This window comes from Xiphophorus maculatus, chromosome 10 (assembly GCF_002775205.1).
Source record: "Xiphophorus maculatus strain JP 163 A chromosome 10, X_maculatus-5.0-male, whole genome shotgun sequence".
NCBI lineage: Eukaryota > Metazoa > Chordata > Actinopteri > Cyprinodontiformes > Poeciliidae > Xiphophorus > Xiphophorus maculatus.
Genome location: NC_036452.1, coordinates 545,127 through 568,014, shown reverse-complemented (window position 1 = coordinate 568,014; position 22,888 = coordinate 545,127). Strand labels below are relative to the sequence as shown.

Genomic DNA, 22,888 nt, shown 5'->3' with positions numbered 1-22,888 from the left:
TGAATGCATGGCAGTCGATGGAGAGATGAAGTGGAGCCGAATATTTCTGTTCCTGGGAAACAGGCGGGGAAACGGAGTGACCCTGAACACACCGCCTTCTGCTGTTTCACACAGACAGGAACACCACACACACACCTGGACACACATACCGGGACACATCTCAACACACCTCTGGTTCCTCTGATTCTGGTACTGGAAATATTTCAGAGGTTCTGTTCACCTGCCGGACTGTCTGCCAGCCGCGGCTCAGTTCGCCGCTCCTCCTCATCGTCACTGGATGCAGCAGGTGATGAAGAACCTCCTGTCTATCTCATCAGTATTTAACAGGAGTCTCCTCCTCACTCTGTGTGTGTGTGTGTGTGTGTGTGTGTGTGTGTATTGATTGTCTGTACTGCAGGTCCCGAAGCATCAGTATTGATTGACTATTTAAAAAGAAACCGGTGTGTTTTATCTGACACACACTCACTGTTGCAATTTCAGGAGACAGTTTAACATTACATCAGATGGGTAATTAACCCCCCCCCCCCCCCCCCCCCCCCCCCCCCCCCCATACACACACACCCCTACACACACACGGACAGTGTGACTGACAGCTGGGTGTTTTTCCAGTTAATTGCTTAACGAGCTCTTAACGACCTATGTAATCAGTTAAGCTTGCTAACTGATTACATAGGTAATCAGTTAAGATTACCTATGTCTTAGGTCCTTAAGTGGACTAGCTCCACTTAAGGAGGAGCTAGTCCTCCTTAAGTGAGGAGCTAGTCGTTGTCGTGGTGACATATTTACGGCCCTCTGATGATGTCATAGACGTCATCTTCATCAGTGAGGAAGGCGGTGTGGGTTCGAACAGTTCCAGGATTCGGTTCTTTATGGATCTGGTTCTTTCAGGGCCACAGTGGTCCACGTTGATCCAGGTTCTACTGGATCAGCACTGTTTCCAGAACTGGGTTCTGCTGGGTCCACCTGCTCTTGTTTCCAGAACCATTTGGATCAGAACGTACTTGTGCAAACAGACTTAATGAAGCGCTGATGAGTGGAAGCTGCTGCCAGTCGTGCCTTTGACGTCTGAACTCTTCTGGAACTATTTTCAGCGGCGGATTAATCTGCGTCAGGTTGTTGCAGCAGGATAATGAAGTGCTGATGGACCACAGAGCAAGCGCGACTTTAACTGTTAATAACCTGCTCTTCCTCCTCCTCCTCTTCCTCACTGAGACGAAGAACAAGAAGAGGTGTCTGCTTCCATTTACCTTGAAGAGCTGATGATGGACTTCTCATTATCTCATCTAATTAACTCTTCATCCTCTTTTTCCTCCTCTTCCTCCTCGTCCTCTGGAGCTCTCAGAGTCTGGAGACCCTGGTTCAGATGGTTCTGGAAAACTGCAGGTGTGTTAGAGAGTTAGCTGGCATTAACATGTTTAGCTGTGAAATGTCAGAATATTTCCCTGGCTTAGTTTGGCCACCATAGGGACATCTGAACCTGCTGGTTCTGATCTAGATCTGCTTCAGTTTGATGGACAGTCAAGAAATGGGCAGGTCCATCAGAAGGTGGGCGGATACCCGCCAAAAATTGGCGCGTCTATCAGAAAGTGGGCGGGACCCTCAGAGACGGCTCCTTATTGTTCCATCCAGCTTCTGCTGCACCTGCTTGTTAGCGAGGAAGGAGGAAGAGGAGGAAAAGAGCTACATTAGCTTTACCTTTACCTAATCATTAATAGTCATTTCTCATCAGAGTATCATCTCCCTGATGGTCTGGCAAAGGGTGCAGCTGAACTACTGCTGCAACTTGGGGGATTTGTCTGTTGGAGCGAAGTGAGATCAGGAAATCCCCTCAGAGAGTCTTGGCGACTTCTGATCACTTCAATTTGACAATTGTTCCCCGATTAGAAGTTTTTTGGTAGTGGTGCTTGTAATTCCAGGGTCCATTGTAGTTCAGATTCTGCCAACAGGTCAACATTAAAACCTTGAGACATTTGATCATCACAGATGGAAAGTTGTGCTTGCTGAGCACGCTAGATTGCTGCAGAGCCAGGGGTTCACTCAGCTGGACTGAACTGGTTTCAGGTGACCTGATGTGGTTTGGCCATGTTGATTTTGTTGGTGCTGTATTAGAACCGAAGCTGTCTGGCAGTAGAACCTCTCGGCGTGTTTCTGGATCATGTCGGCCGATCAGAGTTCTAACGACTGTTAATGAGCTCTGAGTACAAATGAGCCACAGATGTTAATTAACAGAAATCTGCTCAACATTTGGTGATAATTAGTTACAAGCATAAACACATCCGACAACACACACCTGTATACGTGCACACACACACTTTCTCATGTACAGATGGAAATTTATATCAGGACTCGTTGAAACACTGAAACGTGTTCAGCTTCTTCCTGCTTGCTGTTTCCACTGATTACTGGAGGAACCAGGAATGTTGCCTCAGAGACACACGCACACACACACAGAAGATACATGGATCAACATTGCAGCCGGGTCCGTTGGGTGCGGATTAAAGTGATATCCCTGTCGGTTCTGATTGGTTGGTGTGACTTGTGACCGTTGGCAACCGCATCAGCAGATCACCAGTCCCATCTCAGTGATTTCAACTGGGATAATCTGTTCCCAGTCAGCTGGAAGCTGAGGAACCAGCTGCTGGTTCTGTTGGACCTTCAGAACACCAGACAGAATCTGTCTGACTCACCGGATCTGGTTTACTTGCTGAACCAGCCTGTGGAGCTGGAGATCAGAGGAGCAGCTAAATGGACTGGCATCATGTTAACACACACACTGTGACACACACACACCCCGACACGCACACACACTGTGACACACACACACCCTGACACGCACACACACTGTGAGAGACACACACTGTGACACACACACACACACACCCCGACATGCACACACCCTGACACGCACACACACTGTGAGAGACACAAAGACACCCCGACACACACACACACTGTGACACACACACTGTGACACACACACACAGCAACACACTGTGCGACTGCACTTCACCGTCAGGATAATTCATCTTCACACTGTGACTACATTTTCTACCTCATAGAGCAGATTAACTCCGACACTGAGAGAGACGGAGTGTGTCACAGTGTGTGTGTGTGTGTGTGTGTGTGTGTGTGTGTGTGTGTCACAGTGTGTGTGTTTTCAGTGTCAGAATGTGGATCTTCTGTTCTCTGAGGAGATAAATTTGCAGTGTGTCCTAATTTGCTGCTCGTAAATATCAGCAGCGATACAGGAAGTGTATGTCAAGAGTGTGTGTGTGTGTGTTGTGTTTTGTCGCTGTGTGTGTGTCTGTGTGTGTCGGGTCATCCCTCCTTATCACATAACAAATTGAGAGCTCAATCTGTCCTGCGTGGAGATTTACGGCTCGATTGTTCGCTGGGAGGAGGTGAAGAGTAGAGCGCTGATAATCAGCTAGAGATGCTGAGGGTTGCCACGGTGATAAGACTAGTCAGCTGATCACAGATCAAAGTTTATCTTCAGATAAAGGGAGCGTAACCCTCCGCGCTGGAGAACAAGAATCACATGATGAGGGTCACTCCAAGGTTTCTGGTCTGGGTTCTGAACATGCCAACCTGATTGGACCAACTTGTTCTGTACTGAATGTCTACAGAACCAATCACCAGTGGTGTGTGTGTGTGCAGGTTCTTTCTGAAGTTCTTCCTGAAGTGTAACCAGAACTGTCTGAAGAACGCAGGGAACCCTCGGGACATGAGGCGGTTCCAGGTAAGACCACCGGACCAGCTGACGTACCCACAATGCAATGCAGTGTGTTGACACGGTTTGGAATAATAATAATATTCTTATTATTATATTATCGATCCTGTCAATGATGAGGTTAAAGGTCACAGAGCAGCTGTTCCTGGGGGCGGGGGGATGTCATGGAACGTTCTAGATGTTGAGGAACAATGGATGTGTCGGATCATGACTCCTCTGCCGGTTCTGACGGGCCCGTTTGTTTGCAGGTGGTGGTTTCTACAACCGTCAACGTAGACGGCCATGTCCTCGCTGTATCAGACAACATGTTCGTCCATAACAACTCCAAACATGGCCGCCGAGCTCGAAGATTGGATCCATCTGAGGGTAAGCAGATACAATTTTGCCTGCTGATCAGAACCAAATGGGCAGGATGGTCTGTAGGCTTGGTTCTGTGTGGGATGGACGGGCTGAAGGTTCTGTGTTGGACGTTGACCTGACCCGGTGCACAGTGAATGCAGTCTTGCAGAAGCAAGAAGCAAGACTGCATATCTGTATCTGCACACATTTGGGTCGCAAGAACCCAGAGCTGCATAGACAAGGCAGCCCAATGCATTGTGGGTAAGAAGACCAGACACCTCCCCCGTCCCCAGAGAGGCCGCGGCTGAGTGTGTGTGTGTATGTGTATGCTTTCAGCCTCTTTAATTGCCCTCCTAATTAAAGACGGTCGCCATGGAAACCACCCCTCCCACCTTGAGTGCTGCAGAGTCCCGTGGGTCCAACTTGTCTCTACTCGCTTGTTTCTTGAATCGGCCGGGTTTTCCCTCCCAGCCTCTGGCAGAACCTCAGAGCTGTGAATTCCAAATCTGAGCGTCTGAACTGGAATGACCTGCGTTAAGAGTTCCAGTCAGGCTTCAGAGCGCATCGTAGCTCTGAAGCAGCACTGCTGAAAGTCATGATAAATGTTTTTCTCTTGGCCTCAGGTAGTGGACTGGTTCTGATTCTGTTAGAGCTCAGGTCTGGTTCTGATCCAGTCGACCACATTGTTCTCTCAGTTTGAACGTGAAGGCATGAAGGGAACAGCAGTATGCTGGTTTAAATCCCATCTGTGAACCAGCAGGATGACTGGTGGAGTCCCACAGGGCTCCGGCTTTCTTTAGAAAGTTTTTAAGCTACTTTGAATAATTAATTGAGCGTACTGTACAGTTCGACAACTAGCATCAGTTTTAATGTAAGTTATTGAAGTCAAATGATTATTTTTGAATTGCCTAGAGACAGCATTTGTTGTGAGTTGGAGCTGCATAACTAAACTGCAGTGGTCCCCAACCCCCGGGCCACGGATCGGTCCATTTGGATTTCTGGGCCTGGCAGCTGGTTGCGTGGTTGATGGTTCTGGAGAACATTGGTTCTGGGATACAGAAACAAACAGAACATGATGGATGGCGTCCGAGGGGCCTTCAACATGTTCCTGTCCCATCCAGGTGTACCTGGAGGGCGGTCCTGTGATTGGTCGGGCTGTTCAGCCGGGCTGTGATTGGTCGGCAGGTCCTTTACTGCCTGCCCCTGTTGGGGAACCTTTCCTCCTATCTCGTTCCCTCAGGGTTTACGGGCCTACAGCTCATGTGTCACAATGGCAGATTGTTGGGGAGGCATCCAGGGGTCAAAGGTTAATTAGAAACACCTGGTGGACTCAGCCATGGTTCCGGCCTGGTTCTGTTCTTACTGTCCCTGGATCAGAACCGAACACCAGAACACACACAACAAAACTAAACACAATAGAATAGAACAGTTTGGTGCTGTAATGTCATTTGAAATTATCAGTTATGAGATTAGCTGCTCTCTCTCTCTCACACACACACACACACTCACACACTTTCTTTCATTTCACTTTATAATTAATCTGCAGCTGTACTTGAGAGGAAAGCGAAGCAGCTATTACTGAGTGTGTGTGTGTGTGTGTGTGTGTGTGTGCTGAAGTTAGCGAAAGAGGATAAAATCCGCGACCCAATTAAGACTCGCCTTGTGTGTTCTCTTGTTATGTAGATGGGGGTTTCCAACCTGTGACTCTGGGCCTACTCAGGTCACCAGATGCATCAAAGCGGGTCGCAGCAGAACTTAACCTGGATCTGATGAGTCTTTTCCGACTTCATCCTGGATTTACTCTGACCCACACCGGGTCAAAGTTCACCACAGAGGCTCAGATATTTACATACAGCTCCAATACACATCTATTCTATTCTAGTGGTGATCAGCTGCTCTCCAGGTGACTCTGGGTCAAACGCAGCACCTTCTCTCTCCAGATTGTCGTCTCAGCAGGTAGTTTGTCCAAGTTTGGTGTTAACTGGTCTGTCTGTGCTCCAGCAGCCACTCCCTGTATAAAAGCCATCAGTCCCAGTGAGGGCTGGACGACGGGCGGCGCCACCGTCATTCTCATCGGAGACAACTTCTTCGATGGACTCCAGGTTGTCTTCGGGACCATGCTGGTGTGGAGCGAGGTAACGCACACCAACCAGTCACATCACCAGTAAGCACCAGTTAGATTCCAGTCAGATGGTCGTCGTGTTTATCGTCTCAGGTCAGAGGAAACAGTGAGGCCTTCACGTCTGACACTTGCTCTCCTGATTTCTGATTGGACGAAGCCTACATTTAAAGGGGACACAGTTCAATAACGCTGTCTGATGTTTCTGATGTCTCTGTGTCCAGCTGATCACGCCCCACGCCATCCGGGTCCAGACTCCGCCCCGTCACATCCCCGGGGTCGTTGAGGTCACGTTGTCCTACAAGTCCAAACAGTTCTGCAAAGGAGCGCCGGGACGCTTTGTCTACACTGGTAATACTGGGACAAACTGGGACACAATGAGACACTTATACACAGCATAAGCATGAGGAGCTAGTAGCAGACAGACATTCTCCCTGATCCATGATGGAAGCCGTATTGTTCCTTTTTTCTCCGGGGCCCATTTAAATATTAACCGTCTATTGGTTTACCAAACTGATCTGGCTTTTGTTCTATTTGAAAATCAAATCTATGTATGGTTGACCATCAAAAGCATAAAATATAATCACAGCATAATGTGATAATCACAAGGGGCCTCATGTGTAAAGCGTTCATGCACCTCCGTATTTTACGCACAAATCGGCATCAAACAAATGAACTTTGGTTCAAAGTTGGCATAAATATACGGATACGTTTTCGCTGGCGTGAAAATGTGCAGCAGCCACTCAAACTTTTTCTGTGGACAATAATAAACTGCAAACCAAAATCCACTGAGACCCGACGACATTCAGTTATTTAGACCAAGAAGTTTCAAACCCGATAATTTATGATTTTAATATTTTATTGTTTAAACGATGGAACTGAACCGCATTTATCCTCAGACAATAAGCTAACACAAAATAAAGAAAATAGAAATAGAGGATGTGAAAACCTCAATGTAAATAATCATGTTGCTCAGTTTGTGTCTCATAAAGATGAAATTCATCGTCTGAATGCATCTATTTATTCTCACTAGAGAGAAACCAGGGCTGATCAAACAGTTTGATTATTGAAGGTGATCAGGTGTGGAGACAATCCCAGGTATATCAGTAGCTGCATCAAGGTGAGCCGCTACCTGAGGAGCTTTGGCTCTGATGGAGAACATGGAGCCATTGATCAGAGATCAGATTGATCTGATGGTTTCTGAGCGTTTAGATTCATCCAGACTGATCATCCTGGAGCTCTGAGCAGAACTTAAAGCAGGTACCGGTACCGGTACCGGTCCAGCTGCAGCCGTCCTCCAGTGGAGCCGCCCGCTTTGTGAATGCGCCTTATGGACAGAAATCATCTGGACTCTGTAAATGTAACTTCTGCTCATGATTCCTGGATTCAGAAGAAACGTTTAAATCCTGGCTTAACGCTCTAGTGTTCAAACAGGCATTTGCACGATTTCTTTATTTTCTTTTTTATTATTATTTTAATTTTTTATTTTTTTAACATTTTTATTTTTGTGAAGTGACCTTATGTGCCCTGAAAGCACCTTTTAAATAAAATATATAATTATTATTAGCGCTGTGACAGACTGGCGACCTGTCCAGGGTGACCCCGCCTCTCTCTAATTTACATTAATATGTATTTATGGAGGCGACAGGGGGACCAGCAGCTGTTCTGCTTCCCCCAAATCAGGATTTATAAAGGAAAGGAGCGCAGAACGGCTTCATTCATCCAAATTTTTTTGTGCGCCGCACTTTACTAAATTTTTCCATATGCCATGTTTTAGTGTGAAAACTGCGCACTCTTTTATGCATGAGGCCCAATGTGATTTATTGATCATTTTTATGCAAACCTGCAAATAAGACAACATCTGAACAGGCCAGAAATTCATGAAACTGATCAACAGGAGTAAAATTAAAGGCTCATGTTCGGCCTGTGACCATCATACCACGGCGTATTAGGGCCACTTTAGATAGAAAAAAAAGGAAGAGTAGTACTAATGAGACACTTGTTCCTCTTGGACGCATCAGATCCAGTTTAGGTGTGAAGGGGTGAAGGCTCCCTGGCAGAGCCTCCAGCAGCTCTGAGTGTTTCAGGTTTTTGTTTTTGTTGAATCCATAATGGAGAATCCTGATTCACAGGATTCACAGGTTGTTAATGGGAAGAGGAGTTTCACCATCAGCACTGGAGATGGAAGTATTTTCACATTAAATACTTCTCCAGTATTGTCCGTTTTAGCCTAGTGGCTGCCTGGCTAGTTCGTATGTTCATTAGAGCTTGTTAAACAACTGACTGGCACATTACTGCCACCAAGTGGTGAGAATCTGTATTCTATATGATCACCTGAATTCTGACGGCATCTTTGATTTCTGTAAACTTTACTATACCACGGCCCACAGATAAAAACCTGGGAGTCTGCTTAGCCCCGCCCCCTGGGCATTCCACTAAAGAGGGCGGAGCCAATATACACAGAGGGGCGTGGTCAAGTGTGGAGATGGTGTAATGACGAGAGAAGCATTGTTGCCAACTTAGTGATTTTGTCGCTATATCAGCTTTCTGGATCCTCTAGGGACTTTTTTGTCTAAAAAACAACTACTGATAAATTCAGCAACATGTTTCTGTGTTGTTGGAGACTTTCATGCAGCAGACAGGAGACCCATGACATTTCTAGCAAACGCCATCATTCATTGCTAGCCAAACTGCTACACCACCAGGGGGCGTGTCTGAATGAGTTGGGTCTATACCTAATTGCAGGGGTGAGAGACGTAGACATGACCCAAACTGGGCCGCTGTACCCAATGAGAAAATTAACCTGCAATACCACCATTCAACTGAACTGGGACCACTCCACTAGACTGGGACAACTCCACTGGTGCTGGCCCAGTTTAGTGGACTGGACCCAGTCCTCCATGTGAAGCAGGCAGGTGAACCTCAACAGCCCAACTCTGCTCAGTCTTGCAGTGGAGAACCAACATTTAGCTTTATACTTTACAAATCTAGAACTCGACCCAGAACAACTGGAACCAACATTTAGTTTTATACCTCTCTATTCCAGAACAAACGTATGATCCAGAGAAACCCCTTTTAGCTCATAAATTATTGGCTACTTATAGGCTCTCCCCAGCCTTCTGATCCAGGTTCTCCAGGAAAATACTAAGGCGTTCCCAGCAGAGGAATATCGTCCCTCCAGTGATGGGTCTTCCTTAGGGACCTGAATATCTCAGAACATCCTGAAGTGGCTCCTCTCCATGTGGAGAAGTAGCGGCTCTAACCTCAGTCCCTCCTGAATGACCGAGCCTGTATCTCTAAGGGAGAGCCCAGACACCCTGCAGAGGAAACTCATTCCAGTCTCATGACCATAGATGTGGGTAGAAATGTTGATTGAACAGTAAATTGAGAGTTTGCCTTTTGACTCAGTTCTCTCTTCACAATGACAGACCGATACGGCGTCCACTTCACTGCAGATGCTACGCCAACTTGCTGATCCATTTCTTGCTCCATGTCTTCCTTATGAACAAGATCCCAAGATGCTTAAACTCCTCCACTTTTCCACTACCCTTTTCTGGCTTAACACCCTTGGATTTTGAAACACTGATCTTCATTCCTGCTACTTCACAGTCGGATGCAAACCGCTGTAGTAAAAGCTGTAGCTCATGGCCTACTGAAGCCAATAGAACTCCATCTTCTGCAAACGGATCCCCTCAACACGTTGACTGTGCCTAGAAATGTTATGAACAGTGACTGACAAAGGGCAGAATTTGGCAGAGTTCAATGAGCCCGACTTTCTGCCAGCAATGCAGACCAGACTCTGGCACCGGTCACACAGGGAAGGGCTTGGTACCCCAGACCATCAGAGTACCCCCCACAGGGACACGGTCCAATGCCTTCTCCAAAACCACAAAGCACATCTAGAGTGGTTGGGCAAACTTTCAGAATCCTCAAGGACACTCCTGAGGGTCTATAGCTGACCTAGTGTTCTAGAACCACACTGCTCTTCCTGTATCCAAGGTCCAACTATCCAGTGGACTCTCCTCTTCAGAACCCCTGAATAGACCTTACCACAAAGGCTGAGGAGTGTGATCCTCTGTTGTTGGAACACACTGCCGCTTGGACTGTAGGAACCCATCAGCTATCCCTTCTTCAGCCAATAGCATCCCTCACCACCGATATCCGCCAATGGGTTCAAGGGTTTCTGTCGCGACAGGCACTGACCGGCCACAGCACCACTAAACCGCCTCAACGATGGAGCATGGCCCACTTGGACTCGATGTTCCCAACTCCTCCGGAACGTGTTCGACACTCTCCTGATTGAGAGTTCCCAGAAAACCCTCACAATATGGTTAGGCCTGCCAGAAACCAATAAACTATGAACACATGCAGAGTCCAACGCAGGGCGGTCTATTTCCACTAAGTCAGACCTGAGAGAAACAGACAACCCTTAATAATGGCTCCTCAGAGCAGCTGAGCAGGAAGCAGCAGGTTGGAGAGAAACAGCCGATAACAAAGTGAACAACATCAACAAGGTCACCGATAACACACACATCAGGAGAGACAACACACTCTGAACTGCTGCTGGTTCCGCCCTGTGGGCCTTCAAGGACTGAACACACACACAATGACACACACAGACACACTAAACACACACTCGGTAACAGGCTGTGATGATGTATAGGACAGTCAGTCTAAAGCTTGTTAAATGCAGCTGAACCAAGACGGGATTATGATTCACACACACACGCATGCACACACCCACACACACACGCCCACACACACACCCCTCCAGCTGTGCTCTGCTGCGTTCACTGATGCTCTGATTTATCGCCTCCAACCAGCTTTAGCTGTAATATTCAGTGGCAGGAAATAAAAATCGAGATTGAGTGTCAGAGATGATAGCAAAGTTCCTCTAGAATTTTGACCTATTGGTGGTTCTGTTTTGGTCCGACAGCAGAAGTTCTGTTCCAGATCAGGATTGTTTCTGTTTGAGTGTTTGCTTCCGATTCCAGATGTATGGTGGAATGTTTCTGCTATCATTTTAGAGCACACGTTTTCAGTGTGAAAGCGGGACTTCTTGAATAGAAAAGTACCGTTGCCTGGCAATCTCTCAGCCAATAGAACGTAAGTGTTATGCTGGGTGCGTTTGTTTACTTCTAGTGGGTGAGTGTGGCTACTACCCATTGTAGCAACCTGCGCTACCCACTGAATGTAGGAAGAAATGATGACCTCAGCGTTCTGCTCCTTTTTCCATCCATCCATCCATCCATCCATCCATCCATCCATCCATCCATCCATCCATCCATCCATCCATCTATCCTTCCTTCCTTCCTTTCGTTGTAGGTAGGTAGGTAGGTAGGTAGATAGATAGATAATGGCTACATGTTGCTACAATGGGTAGTAGCCACACAGGCTCACCCACTAGAAGGAAACAAACACACCCCATGTAACACTTTCATTCTATTGGCTTAGAGGTTGCCAGGCGATGGTACTTTTCTTTTTGAAGTGCGAGCAGAGAGACAAGTTTTGAGCATGAGGAAAAAGGTTTGAGAAAGTAGTGAATATTTGAAAGAGAGCAGAAGTTTGGAGTTCAAGCATTACAAGTTTTGAGAAGAAAGACATGAAGTCCTGTTTTTGAGAAAGAAAATGTGTGCTTTCGAAATATGGTAGAAAAATTCCCCCCTACAAATGACTATGATTCATTGTGACCCGAACAGAACCATCAGAACCTCTGGTTCCTCACTTACTGCAGAGGTTCTGATCCATCCAGCCTGAGAGAGAATGTAAACAGGGATGTAGGGTCAGAGGTCAGAGGTCAGGAAGACTGCAGAATCAACCCACACCAGAACAGACACACACGGTGTCAGTTATCACAGGTGTTCCAGTTCTGAACTTCAACTAGACCGCTCCTGACAACTGTACTTGCAGAACCGTAGTAACCTTCCTTTTCTTCCTCTCCCTCAGCGCTCAATGAGCCAACCATCGACTATGGCTTCCAGAGGTTACAGAAGGTCATCCCCCGTCACCCTGGAGACCCTGAGAGGCTACCCAAGGTACAGAACCGCAGGGTACCGCACAGAATCACCCAGAATCTGAAGAACCTTCAGAACCTCTGGCAGAGGAAGCGATTAGTGGTTCTGTGTCTCCATCAGTGAGCGTTCTGGTTGGCTGCTCAGGCTGATAATCATCTACTGACTCTGCTGTTTAACGTGTCACACACACACACACACACACACACACACACACACACACACACACACACACACACACACACACACACACACACACACACACACACACACACACACACACAGAGATGCATTGTGACGATGTTTCCTGCTGAGGAGCTCAAACTGGATTGCTGGTTTAACTCAGTGGTTCTGGTCCGGTCCAGGTTCTTCAGACTGGTTCTGCTTCCAGCTTATTGAAGATGTGGTTGTCATTCCTGAGTTAACATCAGTGTGGTGCCGCGCTCACATGTTCATTAACCCTGAACAGCAGGTCAAGGTCGGCCGCTAGTACTGTTAGCTTTGGGCCCTTTAGCTGCAGTTCCTGCTCTAATGGAAAGGAGGCGCTGTGTGGAGGATCCAGTAAATGAAACAAACAGAGCCATCAAAAAGATCACTGGCTGTTACTGTCCAGACGAGCACCGTGTGTGTGCGCGCGTGTGTGTGCGCGCGTGTGCGTTAAGCCCATTGGTAAACAAGACGGTTGAAACAGTGAAATCAGGTAATCAGGAAGTGCAGCCATGTGGCAAGAAAAGAGATTGGCACACACACGATTATCAGCCGCCATCTTATCAGATTTCTATAAAAACCAACATGTGTGTGTTTCTGCTGATCTCCATGCAGTAAATATGCAGCTAACCGGCTGTTAGCGCGTCTGACCTCGACTGCAGGTCACAGACTCGTTCAGACAGAAAACATCATAGGAACTGATAAATAATGACATCATCAATTCAATAACTAATCCGATTAATGGAAAACCAAAACATCTGGATGGAGAACAACTAAACCAGTTTCTATACTAGAAGTACTGGAAATGTTCTATAAACCAGTTTCCTCTGCTTTCTCTTTTCATAAAATGTTCCTGATCCTTCAGGAATCTGGTTGGATCAGAACTGGAATCTGGCCTTTTCTGCTGATGCCATTGAATCTGCTGGTTCTGGACAAGGTGTCAGATATTTTTGGGTCAGAACCAGTGCAGCAGGGGAAGGAGAGGCCCTTCATTTTCTCAGATTATTGTTGGATTAATTTAGACTTTTATCTTCCTGTTATTATTTCACCTGTTGAGTTGATTAGAGTTTATATCCTGCTGCTGAACCTGAAGCATCAGTGTGTGTGTGTATGTGTGTGTGGGGTGTGTGTGTGTCTAATAATTGGTTTCCTCCCCAGTGATGTCATCCCAACCTTCATCTCTCTGTGAGAATCTCGTCATCTGGCAGCGAAACAACGAAACACTTGTAATAATACGGCTTTCTTTTGACTTCATAAACACTGCCACTCTCACTGTGTGTGTGTGTGTGTGTGTGTGTGTCTCACTGTGTGTGTGTGTGTGCACATTAATCTGCTCTTGCTGCGACACTCAAATGTTTCTCTGCATAATCAGGCAGATCAGAGACAATCTGAATCTGAGAGCTTCTTCACAGGAAACCAGTTTCCTCCCAGTTTGATACCTAACCCCCCCAACACACATGCACACACACACACACACACACACACACACGCACACACACTGACACACTGTGGCTGACACGTGTTCATCAGACTGAGTTAAACTGGCTTTAAATCAGCTCTGCAATATTTCTTTGTTGTCCCAACAATCAGTGGAATAACAGATAGATGAGGATGGTAGAAAACTAGGAGAAACATTTGGGGACAGAGAGAGAGGACGGACAAATACAGAGAGCAGAGTATGAGAGAAAAGAAGAATTAATGCAGAAGAGAGAAAGATGATGGATGGACGGATGGAGGGAGGGATGGAAGGAGGGATGGATGGACGGACGGACGGATGGAGGGATGGAAGGAGGGAGGGGGGGTTAATTGAAAAACCTCCTGAAGGAGTTTGTAATGAAAAGCAGCAGATTAACTGGGAGAGTGTTTAATTAAGATAAAGCCTAAATGAAGCATTGTTCTCTTGCTGCCTGATTACACACACACTGCTACACACACACACACACGTAGAACACACACGCAGAGTAACAGAGCGGGTCAGACGTGTGTTTGCTCTCCAGCAGCTCGTTAAAGTGAAGTGGATCAGCTTCAGAGCCACTCTGAGCCTGACGGTGTGTGTGTGCAGTGTGTGTGTTGTGTGTGTGTGTGTGTGTGTGTGTGGGGTGTGTATGTGTGGGGGGGTGTTGGGGTGTGTGTGTGTTGCAGTTTGTGTGTGGGATAACCCCTGGGGTTCAGTGATCAGTGTAAACATGATAATAAACCTTCAGGTCGAGTCACTCGTTAAGCTCGTTAAGCATCTGCAGGAGTCATGTGACCTGGAAGCTGCTGGTGAAGCGATGAAGACTCTGATCTTCATCAGGTTCTGCTTCTCTCTGAGCAGCTGAAGCTGACCTTTGACCCTAATGTCATCCACTACAGGAAGTGCTGCTGAAGCGAGCCGCTGACCTGGTGGAGGCGCTCTATGGCATGCCGCACAACAACCAGGTGAGCCGCACCGAAACAGGAGGAACCAGGGCGGGTCAGAGCCGGAGGCACAGCCTGCTCCGGACAGCGGAGGAAGTCCCGCCCTCTGACGGCTGGCAGAGGTTTCCGTTCAGAGGACCCGAGAGAAAACGGGTCGGCGCCTGTCGGGTTCCCGTTTCGGCTGATGTTCTGTCTGTTCTGTCTCTGCAGGAGATCATCCTGAAGCGAGCGGCGGACATCGCCGAGGCGCTCTACAGCGTTCCCAGGAACCACAACCAGATCCCGTCGCTAGGGAACTCCACCTCCCACGGCATGATGGGAGTCAACTCCTTTGGCGGCCAGCTGGCCGTCAACGTCTCCGAGACGGGTCAAGGTACGACTGTCCGGCGCTCACCGCAGGGGGCGCCATCCACGTGAGAACCGGTTCTGATCCAGAGGACAGGAACCTAGAACCTTGGAGTCCTGGTGGTTCTCCAGCTGGCTATGCCGGATTTTGGTTTCCTCATCAAATTCTCTTGTTTAGTCTACAACATTTTCTTCTTCCAGTGGGCTACAATCGGAACACCAGCAGCGTGTCGCCGCGGGGATACGTCCCAAGCTCCACCCCCCAGCAGAGTAACTATGGCAACACCGTCAGCAGCAGCATGAACGGCTACGGAAATGCCAGCATGCCAAACCTCGGAGTGGCGACGTCTCCGGGTTTCCTGAACGGATCGTCGGCCAACTCGCCCTACGGCAGTAAGTACCCAGGGACTAATACTACCGTAGTACTGTAGTAGTAATACTACCGGTAAAATACTACTACCGGTAAAACATTTTTCCAGAGATTCTGATGACAGAAGGGGTCGAAGGCCAGACGGCTCGGGGTTTCTCCTCTTTACGGTTGCTCGTCTCCCAGCTGAACGTGTCTGCCTCCAGTAAGCCTCAGTTCAGGAGTCTCTGTGTGAACTGGTTAAACTGGTGTTTGTTGTCTTCCAGTTGTCCCGTCCAGTCCCAGCATGGCCGTGTCCAACTGTAACTCGTCTCACGGAGTTTTCTCCTTCTCGGCTGCCGTCAAACAGAAGAGCGCCTTCGCTCCGGTGGTCCGGCCTTCGGCTTCGCCTCCTCCTCCGCCCAACTGCTCCGGCGGGAACGCCAACGGACTGCAAGGTGAAGCCCCGCCCTCTTTGCTCCCACGCTGGCCCACGTCTCCAGCCTCGGTAAAACTGTATCTGATGTTTTTGCTTTGAGTCAAACACCGTGCCAGACCATTTTCACCAGTTTAGTCCTGAACTGGTTTATTTGAAACCAGTAAGCCCATCTGAACCAGTTAATTCCTCAGAACCAATCAGGTCGTTGGTTTTCAGCGCAGGCGCGCTGTCCATCAGGACGGCTTCGGCACCATGTTTGTAGTTTTCTGGTTCTGGGCCAATCAAACATCTGCGGTTTCCTCTGTAAACAGAGTCCTGTTAGAGCTGCATGAGAGAGACGGGCTGCCATGTTTTATTCAGTCAGTCACAGATACACTGTCTGAACACACACACACACACACACACACACACACACACACACACACACGTTTATGTGGCTACCTTTGTAGGGACTTTCCACTGACTTCCATTCATTTCTACAGCCTTAACCTTACTCCTATCCTAACCCTAACCAACAAAAAATCAATTCACACCTTAGTCCTAAATCTGACCCCTGATCCAAAAACAGAGTTTTTCCCCTTGTGGGGCCCAGGCTTCGGTCCCACAAGGAGCAGTGGGTCCCCACAACGTAGTATATGTCAGGAAAATGGTCCCCACATGAATATTTGAGGATGGACAAACCTCTCTGTCAAAAATACTGCCATCACACACACTGAACACCAAGCTGGTTTGGTGTGTGTGTGTGTGTGTGTGTGTGTGTGTGTGTGTGTGTGTGCACTTGCAGATCTGCAGCGTTACTTCTGAACAAAGCCAACTTGAACAGTGATACAAGCTGCAGTAGAAGCAGACATTTGTTACTAATATTTATTGTCACTGCAATTATCATTATTAAAAATAATAATCATTATTATAGTAATTATTATTTTCTATGATATATTAACTTAATTTTGTTTTTTATATATTTTTCATACTTTTATGTTGTGTGAACCAACATGTTACTCCTGAATTTCTCCACTGTGGAACATTAAAGGAGATTTTTATTCTATTCTATTGTTATTATTATTCTCACTATAATTAGTTGCGTAAAGCAGCAGGGATGCAGTGGAGCAGCAGGAAGAACACGGCGCTGCTAACACAATGACAACATTATGAAAAATGAAAAATGAAACAAACTTACAGAAAAACAACACAAAAAGCCAAAGAGGAACACAAACCAGAAATCCTGGGAAACAATCACAGGAGTAGACGAGAGGATCCGGCAAGGAGTGACTGAGAACGAGAAGCTTAAATACTGGAGAGAGTGAATGCTGAACAAAAGACCTGGGCTATGAGCTACCTGACTGCAGGTAGAGGTACAGGGGAACAGGAAATAAATCTAACACTAAAGAAACATAATGAAACTAGAGTAACAAAGAATAAATATAAACATAACTAGAAATGCTAAGACGGACTTAAAGGAAATGGGAACAAGACAGAGCTAACCAAAAGAAGAGCACAAAATAATAATGAAACTAAAAGCAAACCAAACTACCAAAACATCCCGGGATCCGAACAGATAATGAACAAAAAATGTTTTTATTTTACAACGTTGTTTCTTCTCATGAGACGTTTTTTTTTCTTCTTGCGTTTCTGCAGCCATGTCAGGACTCGTCGTTCCTCCGATGTAGATCCTTCCTCACCCTCAGCCTCGAGCAGCAATCACCACAGAGGGGGAGGGGCCAGTGGTCCCTGGAGGCGGAGCATCAGGCAGCTGCTGACCAATCAAAGACCTGATCCTGTTCTGATTGGACACGGACCATAAGAAAGACTTTTAGTGCCGCATTTTTCTGCAGGTGCTTCAACCTTCTGTTCCGCTCTGATGTCTAGTCTGTTAATGTACACCTGTGATGTCGCACCTGGGATGTGACATCACTTCTTGTACCTGGGTGGGCTTGGTCTTTTTTTTTAATGACAGATTAAAGGTAACGTCTGCTGTTTTTATCTGATATTAGCAGGTGTTAGCTGTGTGATGACACAGAGACCTGTGGATACACCTGGGTGGAGGTGATTCTGAAAGTGGGCGGAGCTAATATTCAGAAACCTCATCTGGACTCACTGGGTCCATCCTGGTTCTGATCAGCTTATTTAAAACCTTTCATTTCTATTAAACACAGAGTTGTGTTAAAGCAGTTATGAAAAAGCAGAAGCGCCTGCTTTTTGATGGCTACACTGTAAAAACTAACCCTGCATAGCATCCTAAATAGCCACTGGAGCCCCGCCCCTTTCACACTGGGTTCTGTGATTTTTGCTGAGTACTCTTTTGTGACTGCTGTGGTTGATGACACGCCCCTCCATCACCATGGCAACCTGTTTTTGTATCATATCAAGATCTAGATATTTATATCAGATTGTTTTTAGTATTGATGGATGTTTGTCATGTCGTCGTGTTGTTGCCACACCAACAGCCCTGGTTTTATATCACGTGTTTATAGAGCTGCTGCTGTCCAACCAGCTGCGCCTGTTTGTTTTGAATGTGAACATGTTGTAATTTCTCCACAGTGAATAAAGTCAGCAGGTCGCTCTGACAGACTCTTTCTTTCCTTCCCTGAAGGGATCGGTCTAATCCCTGGAGAACAAGGCAGACGGATGTTCCGTCCCGGTCAGTTTACAGTCTGCACACATTATTATTTGGGAAGAAGTGAAAATGTTACAGGAAAAACTGGATGCGCACAACTCTGATCACATGACCTCCGTCGGCCATCTTTACGATCCTGATAAGAACCAGCGCAGGCCCGGCGCCACCCGTCCACCTACTTCACAGACAGGAAGTCCCGGTCCCTCCTCCTCGTTCCTCCTTCCTGTCCTTCAAATGGCGTTTATGTTCAAGGTTAAAGGTCGTCCTGTGTCCCACATTTTTTTTTTTTTATTATCATCATATACAAAATACATGGTATCGGCATCATATGTACACAAACCTGAAAAACTTGAAGAAGCCGACCCAGGTTGCTTCCATACTTACAGAGAGGATGAAAAAAAAAACAATAACAAAAAGAACAATAAAAAACAGAAACAAACAAACAACAAAAAACACATTAGGAGTTTTCCATCAGTTTCAAATTGTTTATCGTTTTATACAGATCTTCATCTTGTTCTTTGTCCAGGAATGTTAAAGATAAGAAGAGGAGGCAGAGTTCCTTGTGAGAAGTGAGGAAAGAAGGTTTGGCTTTAAGAAAACCACATTTGTGAATGAAAAACTTGATAATTATTACATTTAGTAGCCTTTCAAATTTCTTTTCTTTTCTCAGAGTCCCAAAAATAATGTCTTTCTTAGAAAATTCAGGTAAGTTTGGAGTTTTAGGGAAAAGCCAGTGATGAACATTATAACAGAAAGCTTTGCAATAAACATTCATAGAAAAGATGTTCAGTCGACTCCATATCACAAAATAAACAAGTTTTATCATCAACAGCAAATCGAAGTCTAAGGATTCCTTAGAGGGAAAAACACCTGAAAAGATTTTAAATGGACTTCCTTGGGTTTTGGAGGAAGAGGAAGATTTAAGTAATTTGTTGTAATTTTAACTATTTGAAACTTTGAAAAGAAATGAGATATAAAATTTGGATTTGATACAAAAGTAAACAAAGTCCTAGTAAAGCATTCCCTAATTTTTGAATTTTTTAGTTTATTGTCTGTGATACTGGGTCCATTAATCAGAAGTCCAGGTAGATCAGGGATCTCATAAAAACATTTAGCTGTGCATAAAATATTTGGGGGAATAACTAATCATTTTTTGAAATTCACTTTTATTAATTTGCAGGTTATATTTAACACTGAATCCCTCCATTATTTAATAAATGCATCACAGACCAAACTCCTTGTTCCAGCCAATTATGTGCAAAGATGGATTTATTATTAATTTTTATGTAACAACAGTTCCTTAGGGAGTATTGTGTGGGCTATAGTTATGTTTATAGATTAATCTCCAATATAATAAAACTTGCTGGTGAAAGAAGGAAAGTTTAACAGGCAGTTTTTTAAGGTCAAAGTCACATCTAAGAAGAAAATTAACTCCACCCAGATTTGAAAATATTTTACTTGGAATATGGAACCATAATTCATTTTGATTTGTTAGAAATGACCGAAGCCAGTTTATTTTTAAAGTTCATGCTGTCAAATTCAATATCTTGCAGTTCTTCATCTTCAGACTGTTTGATTAAATTACTTTTTCTGATGTAGTGAGTTTTCTGTTTCCATATAAAGTCAAAATTCATCCTGTTGATGGATTTGATTTCTGAATTATTGTTTATTCCTAATGTATATGCAGGATAGATAAGTCTGGAAATGCTTTCTATTTTGGTGAGAAATATTCTTCCCAGAATAGATAAATCTCTGTGTGTCCATTTATTTAAATGAGTTTTACATTTTTGAAGTTTCTCCCAAATATTCAGATTTTCTAACTCAGATTTATTTTTATTTATATTCACACCCAGATATTTGACATTGGATTTTACAGGAATATTAAAAGCAGTGGATATAGGACAGTCTGTTAGAGGCTAAATTTCACATTTGTTTAAATTGAATTTAAGTCCTGAAGCCTTTGAGAAAGTTTCAATTAAATTAAGAACTTCAGGAATTTCATTCAGTTTATTTAAGTAGATAGTTGTGTCATCAGCTGACTAATAGAAAACTCTTTGCCTACCACTGATAATTTACCAAATTGATCATTTTAATTGATATGGAAAACATTTCTGCAGCAGCAATAAACAGCAGAGGAGAAATGGAACAACCTGGTTTTCTACCTTTATTAAATCTTTGAGAGGTTCCATGAGGAAAACACACTGAACTGTTTGTATCTTTGTAAAATGTTTTAATTACATTAATAAATTTATTTCCAAACCCAAATAAATCTAAAGCTTTGAACATAAATTCATGTTCTATCATATCAAAGGCTTTATAAAAGTCTAAAAATAATACAAAGCCTTCATTTTCAATTAAGTGGTTGTAGTCAATTAAGTCCAAAATAAGGCGGATATTATTATGTACAGACGCCTTTTATAAAACCAGACTGAGTGTCAGAAATAATTTGGGATATTCCTGATTTTAACCTTTTAGCAAAAATGTGTGTCAGAAGCTTGTAATCATTATTTAATAATGTTATCGGTCTTAAATGATCAAGAAGAGTTGGATCTTTTCCAGGTTTAGCCTGATGACACCTTGTTTGGGTCAAACAGCCGTTTTCTAATAGTTCTGTCAGCATCCAAACACGGTTCTGATCTGAACCAAAAATGTTTATAAAGTTCCTTGTTAAGCCGTCGCAGCCTGGAGTTTTGTCCTTGGATAAAAAGCTTTATCCAGTTCCTCTGTGATGATGTCTGCCTCACATATCTGCTTCAAACTGTCATCAATTTTAGGAATTAGATGTTGAACAGAATGATAGAATGTTTCTGCCATTGAGTTATTATATGCGGAAGAATATAAATTGCTATAAAAGGTAAAAATTTCTTTGGATATTAATTTTTCATGGTTTATTATTAATTTGCAAGCAATTTATCACATTTCTTTCTTGTCTAATTTTTTCTAATCTACAAAAATATGCAGAACTTTTCTCACCATCTTCAATCCACTTAGACCTGGACCTCAGATATGATCCTTTGGCTTTTTTAGTATAAAAATCATCTAACTGTTTGTCATCATCATTAAAAAACGGTTTAGAGCAGATGTGACTAAGTTCTTGAATGATTTCTAATTCCTTTTCCTTATTTTGGGTAGCCATTAATTTACTGTGTTTGATTGAGATTTGGCAGATTTTAAATTTAAAGAATTGCCATTTTTCCGTGTAAGAATTCAGATTTTTATCACTACAAATTAAATTGAGATGCTCCAGGATTTCGTTATTAAACTTTTTGTTGTTTAGCAGGTTGAGTTAAACTTCCAGTAACCTTTGTTATGGAACTTTTTCAACCGAGTTGTGATACTAAGTTGTATCAGACAGTGATCAGATAAAGGTGAAATTCCAGCATTAACACTATTTTGCATCAGACTGTCTGAAATTAGCCAGAAGTCGATACGGGACTTAGCTGAGCCATCAGGTTTAAACCAGGAGAAGGACTGACCTCTGACCTCTGACCTGCTTCTCTCCAAGGATCCACCAGGTTCAGATCTAAGCAAAAGTTTTATAAAACTACATTTATATGATGAGATTGGAGTTTAGAGGGTGATCTATCAAGCCATTCATTGTGCACCATGTTGAAATCTCCTCCCAATATGAAATAGTTAGTGGAATATTTCTGAGCTAGTTCTGTTAGATGACTAGTTAATTCAGACAATAAGATTTATTCTGAGTTAAACTGTTATAACCATCGACGTTACAGAGAATCAGAAAACTAGTTTCCATTTTGAGTCACAAATAATCCAGTGACCCTGCTTGTCTTTCCTTTGACTTTCTAGTTTATCCTGAAAGTTTTGAAATAGTAAAGCAACACCAGCAGATTTATTAGAACCATGAGACAAAATTATTTCCCCCCCCATTGATTAGACCAGAAGCTCTCATCTGCCTTAATAAAGTGTTTCTTCAAGCCTCAAAACTGACCAGTCGCCATGAAACATCAAGGTGGAATAACTTCCCCACATTAAGCTCCCAGCTGCATCAAACTTCATTTGTATCATCACAGACCAGAGCTCATCACATTCAAATGGTCAATTAGTGACATCACTTTAACCCCGCCCCCTTCCAACAGGAAGTCACCTGTTCCACCATAGAGGTTTTCTTACGGCTACACAGCTGTTCAATCCCAACCCCTTGAGTTCCCTTCGCATTGTGCGTGTGGAAATGCTTTTTCGTTCACAATTAAACATACTCCTGAGTTCTGCTGTTGTTTTTCTTCAATTTGATTTGACCAAACGTTTAAGTAATCGCCGATCACCATCATTCAGGATTTTTTTCCGACCACATTTCTTCCTGGAAGACGATGGTTC

General features: G+C 44.6%; 1 protein-coding gene across 2 annotated transcripts in view; it reads left to right on the top strand.

Moving 5' to 3' along the window:
• Nucleotides 1-18,485, top strand: part of LOC102236209 (transcription factor COE3-like) — a 29,264-nt gene extending 10,779 nt beyond the window's left edge. Inside the window, exons 7-16 of one of the 2 annotated variants that reach the window (XM_023341522.1) lie at nt 3,658-3,739; nt 3,979-4,096; nt 6,071-6,204; nt 6,413-6,539; nt 12,135-12,223; nt 14,762-14,827; nt 15,017-15,179; nt 15,353-15,544; nt 15,785-15,955; nt 17,572-18,485. In XM_023341522.1, coding sequence (XP_023197290.1) covers nt 3,658-3,739; nt 3,979-4,096; nt 6,071-6,204; nt 6,413-6,539; nt 12,135-12,223; nt 14,762-14,827; nt 15,017-15,179; nt 15,353-15,544; nt 15,785-15,955; nt 17,572-17,603 — 1,174 coding nt within the window. In that variant the 3' untranslated portion in view covers nt 17,604-18,485. The remainder of the gene's footprint in view (nt 1-3,657; nt 3,740-3,978; nt 4,097-6,070; nt 6,205-6,412; nt 6,540-12,134; nt 12,224-14,761; nt 14,828-15,016; nt 15,180-15,352; nt 15,545-15,784; nt 15,956-17,571) is intronic. The other variant, XM_023341523.1, reaches the window with a different exon arrangement.
• Nucleotides 18,486-22,888: the final 4,403 nt, after the last annotated feature.